This window comes from Cebus imitator, unplaced genomic scaffold (assembly GCF_001604975.1).
Source record: "Cebus imitator isolate Cc_AM_T3 unplaced genomic scaffold, Cebus_imitator-1.0 Scaffold500, whole genome shotgun sequence".
Classification (NCBI taxonomy): domain Eukaryota; kingdom Metazoa; phylum Chordata; class Mammalia; order Primates; family Cebidae; genus Cebus; species Cebus imitator.
Window position 1 is genome coordinate 711,865 of NW_016107815.1, and position 16,503 is coordinate 728,367.

Sequence of the window (16,503 nt, forward strand, 5' to 3'; positions counted from 1 at the left end):
CCAAGCTGTGATGCAGTAGCAATGCTTCTTGTTCGAATGCCTTGCTAGACTGTGTGCACTGCAGACTGTGTTCAGGATTCTGACGTAAATACAACCCTCCTAGACTTGTCTCTCAGCCTAGACTCTACACTGTAGGCTGATTTGGCTTATTTGGTTCTCTTGAAGACGTTCTAATTCTGAAGGGGACAATGGTCCCTTCTAGAAGACAGCTGATGTCCAAACACACGCCTCTGCTTAGCCTGAATCTTGAGGTTATAGCTTGAGCCAGTTGAAGTGGCTTCTCATTTTTCTCTCACTCTGACCCCAGGGAGCCCTTTTTCCTCTAGTGATCTAGACCTTTCTCTTCTTATCACAATCTCAAGGATTGTGTCCCAACAGAAGATGCAAAGCCCTGTCTGCCCCTTCCCCTTCCCCTAAGGTAGAGCTTTATCAAAGGTTTCTCTTGTTAAGCATTCGCTTTCTGAGCTGAAGGCTATTTTTTTTTCCTCTTAAGCCCATTGCATAACAATCTCTTGTTTTAATCTTTTGTCGAACACTGCATTTCTTACTGTCAGAGGTTACTACGAGTGTTTGAACAGGTAACTTCTACCTTTGAACTTCTATTGCGACAGGTTCAAAGGTTCCAGGGGAACGTGTTGGCCACTCTCAGGATAGTACGCAAGTAACTTCAGGTGTGTCCCAGTCCCAGGAGTTGCAGAAAGAGTAGAAGTGCCTGAATGCTGCTGAACTAATACAGCCAGCTGCGAGGGGAGCACTTCCTGGACCCAGGAAGTAAGAGCTTTCTTCCAAGGTAAGCTGTGATAATATTACCTGCTCTATATTGAATGTATCTGTGAGATAGTGGGGATGGGGCAGTATGGGGAAAGAAGGTGAGATGTGTTATGCTCAGCCTAAGACTCTTTTAGAAGATGAAACTACATTTAGTTGAGTAATAATCTCAGCTGACTTGTGTGGGAGGCAAAGAAAAAAAAAATCAGTTGGAAAGGGAGTGGAGACATATGAGCTGGGGATGGAATTGGAAGGGAACGCCGATTTCACTAAGTGTACTAAAGCACACAAAGCCAGGATGTGAGTCTCCTTCATCTTCCATTAAGAAATCTCTGTCTCGGTGTAGTTAGAAGGACCACCCATCAGCTGCTGAGGGCAGAGAGTTCCATTTGGAAGAGAGAAGGGGAAGGGAATCAGCAGATACTCAGTTAGGTGCTGGGGGCTGTTCTGGGTAGATGATGTTTGCTACTTCGGGGTGTAGCTCATCCTCTGAGGCAGCTGGGTGTCATTCCCATTTCACAGATGCATAGTGCGTCTCCGGGCTATCAAACAGCATGGCCTAAGCTACATAGCTCGGAGGTGGTGTGGCTAGAATCTGAGTCTTGATCAGTCAGTTTCCACAGCCTGCTCAACAATGCAGAATTCTTATGGGTTGCCACAACTTCCAGTTACCCCCTGAAATCCTGAGGGTGTCACTCATGTGCACAGAGGGTTGATAGGAGTACAACTCTGATGGGCCTTTAGAATGACCCAAGCTTCCTGAACTTGAGCATTTTTATTGGAAGAGACCAGTTAAAAAAAAATAAAGCCTCATCTTCTCCTGGCCCTGAGCCCTGAAGGTAAACAGTGCCCAGTGAAGGGCCCAGGGACGTGAGCATGACTGAGATGCGACACCCCCTCTGCCATCCTCTGCTCTCCTCTGGAGGAAGTTGCCTTTTGGGGAGCTGAGTTCCTGAAACTAAGCAAAAGCCAAGTGCTCATTCAGCCGTGAGATGAGCCAGAGGATGGAACACTGCAGACTCCCCTTCATCTTCCAGTCCATCTTTCCCCCCTCTCCTAAGGCAGCTCCCCCTTGGCCAAGGGCTCAGCTCTTGTGTTCTCTGAGATTGTGGCATGGCTCACCCTGGCTTCCTTAGCTGAAGGCTTTTAAGACCTGCTCTGTAGAAAGAACAAGCCCTAATCTAGCTCCAGGAAGGAGCCAGGCTCAGGCTAAACTTCCTGTGAGCTTCGGTGGGGGATAGAGGCTGGGGAAAGTGCCACTTAATTCTGAGGCATCTGTGAGGTGGGAAAGCGGTGGGAAAATTTATGTCTGCTTCCTAATCTGAGAATGGCAGCTCCAGGGCCCCTCTGTGGCCACAGCCTTAGGCGGATCAAATGAGACTAACATAGGTCCTGGTAACACTGGGGGTTACCAAGGTGGCAGAATCAATTTTTAAGTTAAGTTTTGAAGAGTGAATGTGTCAGAGGGAAAGGAATCGTGCCAATCCATCGGCTTACTGTCCTGCCATTCCTGTCTGGCTTGTTTATGTTCTTGGCTTTGTCAGAACTGCTTCAGGGACTGAGACAGGCAGCTCTGGGGGCTGGAGAGAGGGGTAGAAGGTCTTTGGGTGGATCTGACGGCTGAGGTGCCCTCTAACCAGACATGCCTGTCCTCCAAATCAGTCCAGCAGGGAACAGCGTCGCCTCTGACTCTGTGATGCTGCTGATCTGGGAGGCCCCTCAAGTCATTTCAGTTTGGTTTTTTTTCGTCTTAGTTGAAAGGTTGTTGGCCACAGGAGGATGGGGCGAATTGTGTGGATGAAGCTGGCGTTGGGATCGGCCCTTAGGGGCTGGGGTAAAAGGCTTTGACACTGAGCCGGGTAGCTTTGGCGGCTTCTCCCCTTCTGCTCAGAACACTTCCACTTTCAGTTGTGAAAAAAAAAAAAGCAAACCAGGAAGTGAAGTCCCCGAGCACGTTAGAAAGCCTGACATGGCCTGACTCGGGACAGCTCAGAGCGGGGCAGAACTGGGGACGCTCTGGACCACCCTTCTGCCTGCATGGATGCTCCAAAGCCACCCTGTCTCTGGAGGAACCGGGAGTGAGGGAAGAAGGGCAGGGAGTGGTGTGCCAGGAAGAACTCGGAGCCAGGAAGCCCCCGTTCTCTAGAAGCACTGAGAGATGCGGCCCCCTCACAGGGTAAGGGAACCATCCGGGGGTGTTATTCAGCAACGGGGTCTTGGGGGCATCCTGACCCCCGACCTCTGTGAAGTGATTTAGAATCGAGGGCTGGCTGTGTTCCATGGGCACACCATGCTCTCTCCCTGCTGGTCTCCGGTTTGCCTTCAGACCCCGCCTCAGGAGGGGCAATAGGAAGGAGGGATATGGGGCATGAATGGGCCACAATTTCCTTCTCCCACCTCTCTTGGGGGAGGTGAACCACAACAGAGACCTCTTTTTAGGGGTCTGAGCTCCCCTGAGGTGGGCTGGGGGTTTGCCCTCAATTTTTATATTGGACAAGACTGATGAATGAAACTGATAGGTTGTGAGAGATGGGTGAATGAAGCTGGATATATTTTAGGGGGTAGGGCACTGGTCAAGCCTCAGGTGCTGCTTAATTCCTAAGTACTTCCTTCCCAGTGCCCCCTCTCTGAAGGTCCTAAGGTGAACTTCAAAGACCCTCAGGGAGTAAGTACTAGAATGGGACTCTACTGCTGGGGCTTGGTGCCTACTAAGATATCGACCATTTTTTTGGTGGTCTGAAAGGTAGAATTGAATCTACAGCTTCAATGTGCAGGGGATTGGTATTCTATATCAGAGGCAAGATCTTAAAAAATGACATTAAGCCCGGCCGTAGTGGCTCACGCCTGTAATCTCAGCACTCTGGGAGGCCAAGGCAGGTGGATCACCTGAAGTCAGAAATTAGAGACAATCCTGGCCAATGTGGTACCCTGTCTCTACTAAAAATACAAAAATTAGCCAGGTGTGGTGGTGCATGCCTGTAATCCCAGGAACTCAGGAGGCTGAGACAGGAGAATTGCTTGAACCTGGGAGGCAGAGGTTGCAGTGAGCTGACATCGTGCCACTGCACTCCAGCCTGGGCAACAGAGTGAGACTTTGTCTCAAAAACAACAAACAAACAAAAATTAAAAATTGACTTTAAAAAAAAAGGGAGTAATCGGGTTTTGCTTTTTTGTTTTTTTATTTTTTTTTTAATACGGAGTCTCACTCTGTCACTCAGGCTGGAGTGTAATGGCGTGATCTCAGCTCACTGCAACCTCCGCCTCCTAGGTTCAAGTGATTCTCCTGCCTCAGCCTCCCGAGCAGCTGGAACTACAGGCAGGTGCCACCATGCCCAGCTACTTTTTTATATTTTTAATAGAGATGGGGTTTCACCATGTTGGCCAGGATGGTTTTGATCTCTCGACCTTGTGATCCACTGGCCTCCACCTCCCAAAGTGCTGGGATTACAGGTGTGAACCACCACACACAGCCGGAGTAATTGGTTTTGTTTATTTCTCCCTCCATATTCTGATATGGAGTTACTCTGTGGTGGTCCCCTCCGATTGATCAGTATTCGAGGTACACACAGGACATGTCTTGAAAGAGACATGGTGTAAATTTTGTAGGCATCTCTTGTGTATTTGGCATAATAAAAGGAACAAAAACCTAAATAAAACAAGAAGTATAAGTGCAAATGCTTATCGGACAGGCAGGTAATATAGGGAAGTAAAGTAGATGGTGTATGATAAGATGCTAATTTAGAAAAATTCAGAGTAGGCAAACCCCAGATAAATTCATTCAAATTTAATTATTTTTTAAAAAAAACACATGGCCAGGCTTGGTGGCTCACACCTGTAATCCCAGCACTTTGGGAGGCCCAGGCATGCAGACCATGAAGTCAAGAGATCAAGACCCTCTGGCCAACATGGTGAAACCCCATCTCTACTAAAAATACAAAAATTAGCCCACGTGGCGGGACAGGCCTGTAGTCCCAGCTACTCAGGAGGCTCAGGCAGGTGAATTGCTTGAACCTGGGAGGTGGAGGTTGCAGTGAGCCGAGATCGTACCACCACACTCCAGCCTAGGTGATGGAGCAAAACTCTGTCTCAAAAAACACACACAAAAAAACACCTTTTAATCCAGACCAAATAGAATGTTTCAGCCAAGCATTTGGCTAGGTCCTGGCCTAAAATAGTCTCTCCCAGGCTATATTATAATTTCTTGAAGGCAAAGACACCAACAACAATATCAGTGTATCATTACATATCTAAGCGTCCCACATACAGTGAGACCACAGATACAGCAAGGAGGCTGGAGGTGGAGGAAGGAGAGAGGAATTAATGGAAAGAGGGAAGATCCCGCAAATAGTAGGTACTCTTTTTTTTTCATTTTTTTTTTTTGAGAAGGAGGCTTGCTCTGTCACCCAGGCTCCCAGGCTGAAGTGCAGTGGCGAGATCGGGACCCACTGCAACCTTTGCCTCCCTGGTTCAAGTGATTCTCCTGCCTCAGCCTCCCAAGTAGCTGGGATTACAGGAATGCACCACCCCGCCCAACTGATTTTTATATTTTTAGTAGAGACAGAGTTTCACCATGTTGGCCAAGGTGGTCTGGTCTAGAACTCCTGACCTCAAGTGATCCGCCTGCCTGGGCCTCCCAAAGTGTTGGGATTACAGGTATGAGCCAGCACACCTGGCCTATGGGATTTGCCAACTTCTTAGAAACCAGGAATACAGTGTCTGCTCCTGTCCGTCTCCCCTCAGCAGATGAGTGGACCCTCAGGTGGAGTGCAGCCAGAACTGACTCTTGTGCCTGGCAGCACCTGGCAAGAGTGAGGCAACCCCAGCAGCCGTGAGTCCAGCCATTACTGGTTATCACGTTCTGCTAAAATATATCTGGGTCTGTTTCTCCCCTATATGTCCGCACAACCTGAGGTCAGAAAGGAACTCTCTCACCAGATCTTCCCCCTGGCGCAGGGCCCTGACACTTTCTAGGTTCTCAACTCATTGTTTGAATAAATATATGAGATTTGGTGTTTGGAAGGTCAAACAGCCCATGCACTGCTATGGTCAGGCTATAATATATCAGCTTTCTTTAGGGGAGCTGGTAGATTTCCCAGTCTTCATGGGTCATTCTATTCTAAGAGTTGTGAGATTGTGAGTGGCTGAAGTTGAGGATGTGGGGGCTGGGGGACAGCAAGGTCGGAGACAGGCCATGGCTCCTACAACTAGAAGCACTCTGTTTAAATAGAAATGAGGACTTGTTGGCCAAGAGCACTGGCTCACGCCGGTAATCCCAGCACTTGGGGAGGCTGAGGCAGGCAGATCACCTGAGGTCAGGAGACTGAAACCAGTCTGGCCAACATGGTGAAACTCCATCTCTGCTAAAAATATAGAAATTTGCTGGGCATGGTGATGGCCACCTGTAATCCCAACTACTGGGGAGGCTGAGGCATGAGAATCACTTGAACCTGGGAGGCAGAGGTTACAGTGAGCTGAGATTGTGCCACTGCACTCCAGCCTGGGCAACAAGAGTGAAACTCCATCTTGAAAAAAAAGAAAAAAAAGAAGAAAGAAAGAAAAAGAAAAACGACGGCTTGTTAAGACCTTTGCCCAGAAGTGGAGGGGCAGTAATCATACAAGACCGTGATTACCTCTTCTCTTTTGGGATGTCTCATAAGAGAACATCTGATATTGGCAGGGATGTGAAAACTGAGGAAAAGGGAACTAGACTTGATTGAGGACTTCCCATGCGCCTGACAGCATACCAGCAGTTCTACACACAGCGTCCCATTTAAGTAGCACTTTTCACCTGCTGCTTCTGTATGCAGTGGTGGGAACTGATGCTCAGTGGCTTTAAGTAACTGCCCCAGGGCTACACACGTAGTAAGGAACTGTTGCTGTGATACCTGGAGGGGCGTTGCCTTGAAGGTTTGTCCCTGGAAATGATACCATTGGCAATAAAGCTCATGGTCTGTACTCTGAACCTGTTGACCCCTGGTTGGGACAGCAGTGCAAGGGCTGAGTCTGCAGAGAACCACGGCAGGAAGGCCTCTTTCCCAGCCTCGCCTCACCCTGGCACAGGTGACAGGGTCCGAGCACTTTGTCCGGCCTATCTTTCTACAGACCCCCTTATCAGATGCAGTAGACTTCTGATACTGCTTCCTCTTACTCTCATAATTCACTTGGTCAGCAGCAGGCCTGGGATGCCCTTTGGGGTTGTTACTGACAAAAGTTGTCCCGGGGTCGGGATTTGAGGTGGAGGTTGCAGTGAGCCGAAATGGTGCCACTGCACTCCAGCCTGGGCAACACAGCCTGACTCTGTCTCCAAAAAAAAAAAAAAAAAATCCCCCTGCTGTACCCCCAATTCTCTTTCCCTGCTCTTGTTGTTGTGGTTTTTATTGTTCCATAATACCTTATAATCTAGTTATTGCTCAGGCTTGTTGTAAAACTCCCCAGTATAATACAGTCTCATGAGAGCAAGCTTTCTCCTGCTACATCCACAGCACCTGGAAAAACACCACATTTATAGCCAAGCCCTTCAGTAGCTTTTGGATGAATGAAGGAGTAGCCAAGACTTTCAAGGAATCCAGTCATGATGTCTCCTCTTCCATCTGTCTTCTTCTTGTTTTATGTTTTGTTTTTGAGACAGGGTCTTGCTCTGTTGCCCTGGCTGGGGTGCAGTAGGGCAATTATAGCTCACCGCAGCCTAGACCTCAAGTGATCCACCCACCTCAAGCTCTCAAGTAGCTGGAACTACAGGCAAGCACCACCACAGCAGGCTAAGTTTTGTATTTTTTGTAGCGTCAGGGCCTCACCGTGTTCCCCAGACTCATCTCGAACTCCTGGGCTCAAGCAGTACACCTACTTCGGCCTTCCAAAGTACTGAGATTATAGGCGTGAGCCACTGCACCCAACTTCCATCCCTCTTTTTCTATGAGGGTGATCTTTTCAGAAACATAAATGCATAGATAATTCGTTGCAACTGAGAAGATAATGTACACGCTGTCCAAATACTGTTTTCTTTCTCTCTGGCGGTACATCATGAGCTCTTTTCGTGTCGGTACCTACAAATCAACTTTCTTTTTAAAAATACCTGCCTAGAATTCCATTGTGTGAAATTACTGTAATTTGTTTCATTGTTCTCCTATCAAGGAAGGCTTTCCTAGACTTTTGGATTAGAAACAGTTCTATGGCTTTAATGATGATAAATATAATAGTTAATTCATAACCCTATGTGACGGGCATGGTTCTGAGCACTTTATACATCCATTAACTCTTTCAATCGTGGTGATAGCTTTAGAAGGGAGATACCATTATTGTGATTTTATAAACGAGAAAACACAGAGAATTAAATTATTTGCCCCAGGTCGCAAAGAAAATGACCAAGCAGAGCTTAAGCCCAAGTATTCTGAGCCAACATTCTTACCCTGTACTTTACATGTCATTTGTGATGCAGTTTATTGAGCCAATGTCTTTCTACAAGATAAGTTGATAGCCACATTACTAGGTAAAAGGCCACACATTTTATGCTGTGGTAGAGGGCAATGGGGACTTCTCTAAGAGACAGCACCAAATGTACATTTCCACAATGAACGTTTCATCACTGGAATCTGATGCACAGGGAAAGGACGTGTCATTTAAATTTGCATTCTTAAGAACTAGAAGCAAAGCTGAATGCCTTTCCCTAATTTTAAGTAACTTGTTTGTTTTGCTGTGGACTTTAGGACATGCTCTCTGCCTTTGTTTTACTGGATTGTATTTTGTTTTTCGTTGACGTCTGGGTTCCTTATTAAAGAAATTAGCTCTCAGCCTGTCTGAGGGGTTTGATACTTTTCCCAATTTAGCTTTTGTCTTTGTCTCTGGTATCTTTTCTGCAGGGGAAATTTGTGTCTTTATATAATCAAACTTGACAACATTTCTATTTATAGATTTTAGGTGTTAGGTCTGTCTTGAGCCTTCCCCATGCCAAATTATAAGAAAATTTCTTCATACTTTTTCACCCCAACTCTTCTTCTTATGGTTTTCATTGCTTTATACTTAAGTCTTTGACCTGTCTTCAACTTATTTTTGTTGTAGGAGTGAGAGAGTAGTCAGCTTAAGGTATTCTCTCTGAATGGCTAGCCAGTTGTCTCAGCACATTTATTGTAAGTAAAAAAACAATCTATTTTGATTTGAAATGCAATTTAGTACCTGATAATAGCATCTACTGGGTGTGTCTCAGGATGACTTTGTAAAATAGATTTGTCTATTCATGACCAATAGAAAACTCCTATAGCTCTTTTTTTTTCTTTTTGAGACAGAGTCTGCCTCTGTTGCCCAGGCTGGAGTGCAGTGGCCTGATCTCCACCCACTGCAACCTCCGCCTCCTGGGTTTGAGCAGTTCCCCTGCCTCAGCCTTCTGAGTAGCTGAGATTATAGGCACATGCCACCATGCCTGGCTACTTTTTGTATTTTTAGTAGAGATGAGGTTTCACCATGTTGGCCAGGTTGGTCTTGAACTCCTGATCTCAAGTGATTCACCTGCCTCTGTCTCCCAAAGTACTGGGATTACAGGTGTGAGCACCTCACCCGGAGAAAACTCCTATAGCTCTACAGTAAGTATTTAAATTTGGTAATGATTACTTTTCTGCCACCTACCCAATTCTTATGAGTTTTCAGAATTGTTTGATTCTTTGTTAAGTTTTATTTTTCAGGATGAACTTTAGAATTAGCATTTTAGTTTTTAAGAAAGTCTTTATTAAGGTTGCATTAAATGTATAGATACATTCAAGGAGCTAGGACCCTTGATTTCAGGCATGTCTTTACATTTTTCTAGCCTTCTTATGTGGTTCAGATCTGAACTTTTAAAATATAGATTTTACGCATTTATTCTTATATATACTATTGTGAATAATATCTTTTTCATGACTTCTAAATTAGTTATTTGTATAAAATATAGGAAAACTATTAACTTTCTATGTACCAAGTTTGGTAAATGGCCACCTCTGAATTATCTCAGTAATTATAAAATTGAAAAGTACTAATTGCCTCTTATTTCCTTAGAGGGTTTTTAGAGTTTCTCCTCTCAGTTCATTTTTTAAATTTTGTTGGTTTTTTTTTTTTTTTAGGTGGGAGATATGACCGCAGATTTTTATATTAGATCTGAATGTTGACCCATTGGATTGTTGAATCATTTTAAATAGCTTGGGTAGCTGAGAATAAGTTCCCTTGGGGACAATCTACTGGGCCTTTTCCATATGATGCTTTTCTGTGACTGAGTTTTGTGAAACAGAATCATTGTCTCAAATCACGTCATCTGTCATTTCCCTAGCAGAAGAAAACTACTTGTGATACAGAAAAGTAAACTAGTTTAAGGAAACATTTTTGAAAAATGCTTCATCCCAGGGCTGTGAGGAAATTTGGTGAAGGACCTTGCAACAGAACACGCATCTGATTCACATTCAAAGCATAGAAAGGAAAAGGTTATCAGATTTTTCCGGGTATGCTTATGATACTAATGGTTTGTAATGTTGTGTTAACCTTTTGTTATTACTTGCGGGTTTGTCTACAAATACTGACTATGTAGTCAGGGACTCAGAGAGAGTTCTCCTAAGTTGAGGGTCGCGGGAATGTAGGAAAAATGACTTTGAAGCTAAGTTAGAAATGGAAAGCCCAGCTTAAAAAGCAAAACTTTCATATACAGCCTCCTAAATAACACGCTTTGGAATCATTACAAAGTTGTAAAGACTTTTGACACAGTCTCTAGGAGAGAGTAGGAAATTCCCAGTATGGAAGAAATGTGTTAACTAATTGGGTGTAAGAACTTGAAGATGCTGGTTTCCTTTTTAATTAGCTTTCTATCACCATAGAATGAGTCCATACATGCAAGAGAACACAGAAATCAATTAAATACAAATTAATGAAGGCAGATTTTTTTAAAGCTTGTAATTACAATTTATATCTTATCATTGTACACACACACAAAAATAGTTCTCCAGGCCTAAAAGCAAAGATAATTTCCTTTATTGTCCTTAGATTTCCAGAAACCCAAGGTAACAGATTGATCTTTCTTTCTTTCTTTCCTTCTTTCTTTCTTTCTTCCTTTCCTTCTTTCTTTCTTTCTTCCTTTCTCCCTTCCTTCCTTCTTTCTTTTTTGACAGGGTCTGGCTTTGTTGTCCAGGCTGGAGTGCAGTGGCACAATCTAAGCTCACTGCAACCTTCATCTCCTGGGCTCAAGCCATCTCCAACCTCAGTCCCCCAAGTAGTTGAGACTCTTGAGTTCAAGTGATCTCCCAACCTCTGCCCCCCAAAGTGCTAGGATTACAGGCACTCCTAGCCTAGTATGGTTTATTTCTTAGCTGTACTTTCTGCATACTTAACCAATGTAGATAATTTCATTCCAACTCTTCTAAGCCTGGAGGAGTAAAGGGATCTTGAATGGTCCTTAATGTGTGTCAGAAATACACCTGTGTCACCACCATCCCTATCCAATACCTTAAAAAAGTATTGATTAGGGAACAATCCTCTCCAGATTGGCCTGAATGACTTCTTACGATCTAAGATTTGGGAGTTTGAGGTGGGGTGTTAGTACTTTATACTGCAGGGAAAACGAGTTAACTGAGAGTACATGGAATAAACAATTATGACCTCGAAAATGGTTCGTTTGCTCACAACCACTTGTTGAAAGTTAATTATGTGCCAGGCATGGTACAGGCATGAGAGGCACAGTAGTAAACAAAATTTAAATCCCTGTTCCAAAGACAGCATCAGCTCAGTTGGGACAATGAATAATAAGGAGCTGGGATTATTTTGCAATGAACAGTGAACATGAAGAAGAGAACACAAAGTCCATGACACTGATTGGAAAGGAAAAGACATTATTAAATAAAGTGATTAGAAACTGAGCCTCCGAGGAAGTGACATTTGAGGTGAGGCTTGACCTGAGCACGATATACAACCATTCCAGATCTGGAGAAATGCTCCAGGCAAAGAGAAGAGCAAATACAGAGGCTTTGAGGTGGAAACAGACTTCGGGTAAGGTTTGAATAAGATGTACACAGGAAAAATACAATCTTTTAAAAGATAGAGACTATTGAAAGAAAATGACTTTTAGCCCATAGGGATAGTATGAAAGATTCATAGCAATCCCACCCACAAATTAAGAGATCCGTACTGGCACTCTCCTGTTTGACTATGGGAAAAAAAATGGTTGCACTAAGGATTTTGCCCACTTCTTCCAGATGGCACATAGTTGATTAAAAATTTAAATATTAGAGTAGAAGGAGCCATTTAGGACATTTATCCAAAGAAAATGAGACTAAATGAAGACATGCCACCCCAAATCCACAAAGGGAAACAATCCAAAGCTGAACATGGGGCGATCATAACTTGGACACCAAGACTTGTCCAAGAACCATGTACAGAGACGTGAAGGCAGAAGGCATCCTTCAGATATGTTGGGAATAAAACATGTTAGAAGCCAGGAGATGAGTGACTGCGGCTACAGTCATTCATCCACAGGGGAGGGGAGGGGAGGGCCGTGGTGTGGATCAAGGACAAGGATGCTGAAGAAATGGGCATCCTGGGGTCTGAGGCCAAGGCATGTCACCATCACCGCATCAAAAGTAAGGTTTTTGACATGGGCCATCCTGATGTGTAATGTGGCTTGCTCCGTCATTTGTATATTACTCGAAACAGGAAATCCCAGACGCAGCGTGGCAGCTCTCTTTCCTCTTTTCTTTACTACTATTGTACTTCTCCCTACCCCAACCGGGAGTGATGTTAAAAGGAAAAGGAAATGTTAATCACACCCACTGCTTGCAGGGGGTTCCGTAGAGTGACTCAACCAGAACTGTAGTTTGAGACGCACAGGACACGTGACAAAAGGGTGGTGACATAGTGAGACCCCATCTCTATAAAAAAATTGTTAATTGTAAAAAAAAATAAAATAAAATGCCTGTCAAGATAGTAAAAAGACAACCTACAGAATGGAAGAAAATATTGCAAACCCCTTCTTCGTAATGAAGTGGTCAGTCTCATTTCATTTGTGGGTAATCTGACTGAAGTCTGTCTCAAAGGAGTACTCAAACATTAACAGACCGTGATCCACATTCAACTAGGAGATGTGTTCTTGTTTATCCCATGCCAAACCCTTAAAAACTGGTGTTAAAGTTGAAGTTTCACAAAAATGCAGTCTTCTGGGTTATCTAAGGAGGGGGCAGAATTCTGACAATCTGTGGCCCACAGTATTGTTACTATGTGGTAACAATCACCTGAGATCAGCAGCAGGTGCTCCCTTGAGACTGTCACAGATTATCTGTCCTTTTTCTCTCATGTGTTACCAGTCAGGTTATTCACTGTCCTTCCTGCCATATCACTACAACTGAAGAGAAATTCCATTTTTGGACCCTAAGTGGAAGACATTGTTTGCAAAGTTTCCTATTAAATATAAATGTGCCATCTGGAAGAAGAGGGCAAAAATCCTTAGTGCAGCCATTTTTTTCCCATAGTTGAATAGGAGGGTGTAGGTAAGGATCTCTTAATTTATGGGTGGGACTGAGGCAGAGGTAAAAAGCCCAGATAAAATATCACCAGTCTGGGGTGGTCATGGTAGCTCATGCCTGTAATCCCAGCACTTTGGGAGGCCACAGTGGGAGGACCACTTGAGCCCAGGAGTTTGAAACTAGCCTGGGCATCATGGTGAGGCTGTGTCTTCACAAAAAATTAAAGAATTAACTACGCATGGTGGCACGCACCTGTGGTCCCAGTTACTCAGGAAGCTGAGGTGAAAGGATCACTTGAGCCCAGGAGGTTGAGGCTGCAGTGAGCCAGACTTGTCCCACTGCACTCCAGTCTGGGAAACAGTAAGCCCCTGTCTCAAAAAAATAATAATAATAATTAAATATATAATATATATATATAAAATTGTTAAAAAATTAACATATATATGTATTAATTTTATAGTTGAATAAAAAAAGATTAATTTGGGGCTGGGTACAGTGGCTCATGTCTCTCATGTCTGTAATCCCAGCACTTTGGGAGGCCAAGGCAGGTGGATCATGAGGTCAGGAGTTCCAGACCATGTATGTGTGTGTATGTGTGTATACATATATATATATATATATATATATATACATATATGACCAGTCTTGTCACAATGTCCCAGCCTCCAGGGAGTGGTTGGTGGTGGGTTGGATGGGCACTGGATGGGCACGAAACAGGCACAGGCTTCTCCTCCCCTTTGGCACTGCCACCTGCCTTTTCAGTTTCACAATCTTCCCTGAGGCAGCTCCTCCTCCTCTACCTGGGCTTTATGGCTAGTTTTTGAATCTTCTGCATCCTGGAGTGCCACCTCTTCATACAAGTCCAGGTAAGGCTGAATTCCAAAAATCCCAGCTCTCAGAATCCTGCCAGGTGGTCACAATAGCACGTTTGTTATTATGTAACCTAGCACCCATGGGACCTTGATTTTATTTTGGTTCTGACTTCTTTTTCTCCCCCTGAATGCAATATGGAAAGAACCAAAAAGTTGGGAACTATGATCCCAGTTTCTGGAAGTTTCGTTTTCTCTCCTAAAATGGAAAGGGACTACCAAAGTCAGGTAATAACTAATCGAGGGGCAGAAAGGTAAAAAGAGTGGCCCAGGATTTCTGGTGACTGTTCCTGCCCCCACACAAAATTTCTGCACCTTGTGGCCTTTCTGGCACTAGAGTGAAGTGTGTTTCCCTCGTTGAAGAAGGTTGCAGGTGGCAGCTAATGGCAGCTGTCCAAAGCTCTAAGGGCAACTGTGATCTTGATCTGATCCAACTTTTAACTGGGCTTGATTTGATCTTTTCATTTGGAGTGGGCATGTGTGGCCTCATCTCTGAGATATTGTTTCATCAGGCATTGCAGTAAACTTTGAAGAACGCAAATTCTGAACTTCATTTGCTGTCACCTGTAAGGTGCTAGACAAATTCAATCCCCTTGAATTCTGTGACTAGAACCTATAAGAAAAGTTGAATTGTTGTTTCGTAGATTTTCATAGAGAAGCAGCAATAGGGCATGACAGATGAATTTGGATGAGTCACTTTATCCCAACGCATCCATTTCCTCTTCTGTGAAATACTACTTTATAGTATTGCTTGACCTCAATTAAACAAACTATGCAAAAAGCACAGCCCTGTGCCTGGCATACAGTAAGTGCTCATGTGTTTGCTGCTATTGTATTCTCGTAATTTAGTTTGAAAGCTGTGAGGCAGAAGCTTTCCAGGAAAAGATGATTTCAGCCAGGGTATGTTCCTAGGACCCACCTTAAATTTAGTCTCTCCGATTAGAGTAGTTTGAAGTTGAACTTGGCTGAAAACTATAAGAAAGGCTGGGTTGGGGGAAGCCTTTGTTGCTTTTAATTTCTTGAGATCTCTTCTTGACCTAACTCTTCCATGCTTACCACTTGCCACCCATTCCCCAGCACAGTTTCTCTGTAACTGACTAATGTTTGCCTCACAGTAAAATGATTCCTCTGGGATCCCTGGGGGAGAGGATGTTGCGCACAGCAAGCTGTACTGCTGTTGATGTCCGAGACCCTTGCAATGCTCCAAAGAGTAAACTAATGAGCAAGACATATCTAGCCAGCAGGAAATATCCTTCATACAAAATATTTAATTTCTAAAACCTGTGGCTTCACCTCGACAGAGCTCTTCTGTTTGGTTTAGATGGGGGAAATCCAGCTAGAAGAGTCCTTCCTGACCCTCGGTCTGCCCAGGCAGAGGAGGTACTCTCTGACCACCAGCTTATGTTGTATCTAGCAGGCCGCCTTCTCTTAGGCTTTGTGCACCAACGTTAAAAGGGCAGTCATTTCTCAAAATTGCCTGGGAAATGATTAACTTGCTTCCTTTGATCCTTTCTGCTTTGTGTGAGGACAGTCAAGTAGCGGGGGTGGAGACTGTGTTCTATTATTTTCAACAGTGCTAAGTAAACAGTGGGAAAAAATCTGCTACTAGAGAGGTACAACTCTATTTGAGGGGTTGAGGGCGTGTGTGTGTGTGTGTGTGTGTGTGTGTGTGTGTGTGTGTCCTTCTGTAAATATAGAGCTATTGAGTATAAAAATATAACCATTTCCTCTAAATTTTCTTGCCCCTGTTTTTTTTTAATAGGTCTGAATTTCCTGCTGCTATTCACAAAGATGCTTTTTATCTTTAATTTTTTGTTTTCCCCACTCCCGACCACGGCGTTGGTCTGCATCCTGACATTTGGAGCTGCCATTTTCCTGTGGCTGATCAGCAGACCTCAACCTGTCTTACCTCTTTTCGACCTGAACAAACAGTCTGTGGGAATTAAGGTAATTTATCAGTCATCCTTTCAGTTTGCAAACCTTCATCAAACTCAAACTGTAATTTTAAACCTAGGGATAACTCATGAAGGGGATTGGGTGTGGCATGGGAAAGTAAAGCTTTCATGTTACAAATTAATAGGCAATACACAAATTTAAATTTCTATTGTTGGCACATTTTTCTTTTGTAGTAAGGAAGGTTGTATAATGTCAGTAATCTAGATTGGAGTTGGCAAACTATAGCCACAAACAAAATCCATCTTTTTTTTTTTTTTTTGAGACAGAGTTTCACTCTTGTTGCCTAGGCTGGAGTGCAGTGGTGCAATCTCAGCTCACTGCAAACTCCGCCTTCCAGTTTCAAGCGATTCTCCTCCCTCAGCCTTCTAATTAGCTGGGATTACAAGAGTCTGCCACCATGCCTGGCTAATTTTTGTATTTCGGTAGAGATGGGGTTTCACCATGTTGGA

The 16,503-nt window shown here is 44.1% G+C and overlaps 1 protein-coding gene across 2 annotated transcripts in view; it reads left to right on the top strand.

Moving 5' to 3' along the window:
• Nucleotides 1-538: 538 nt before the first annotated feature.
• Nucleotides 539-16,503, top strand: part of ACSL5 (acyl-CoA synthetase long chain family member 5) — a 50,733-nt gene continuing 34,768 nt past the window's right edge. The window contains exons 1-2 of one of the 2 annotated variants that reach the window (XM_017513748.2): nt 539-790; nt 15,861-16,045. In XM_017513748.2, the coding sequence (XP_017369237.1) occupies nt 15,890-16,045 (156 nt within the window). In that variant the 5' untranslated portion in view covers nt 539-790; nt 15,861-15,889. Of the gene's footprint in view, nt 791-2,662; nt 2,945-15,860; nt 16,046-16,503 lie in introns of those variants that run through there. The other variant, XM_017513747.2, reaches the window with a different exon arrangement.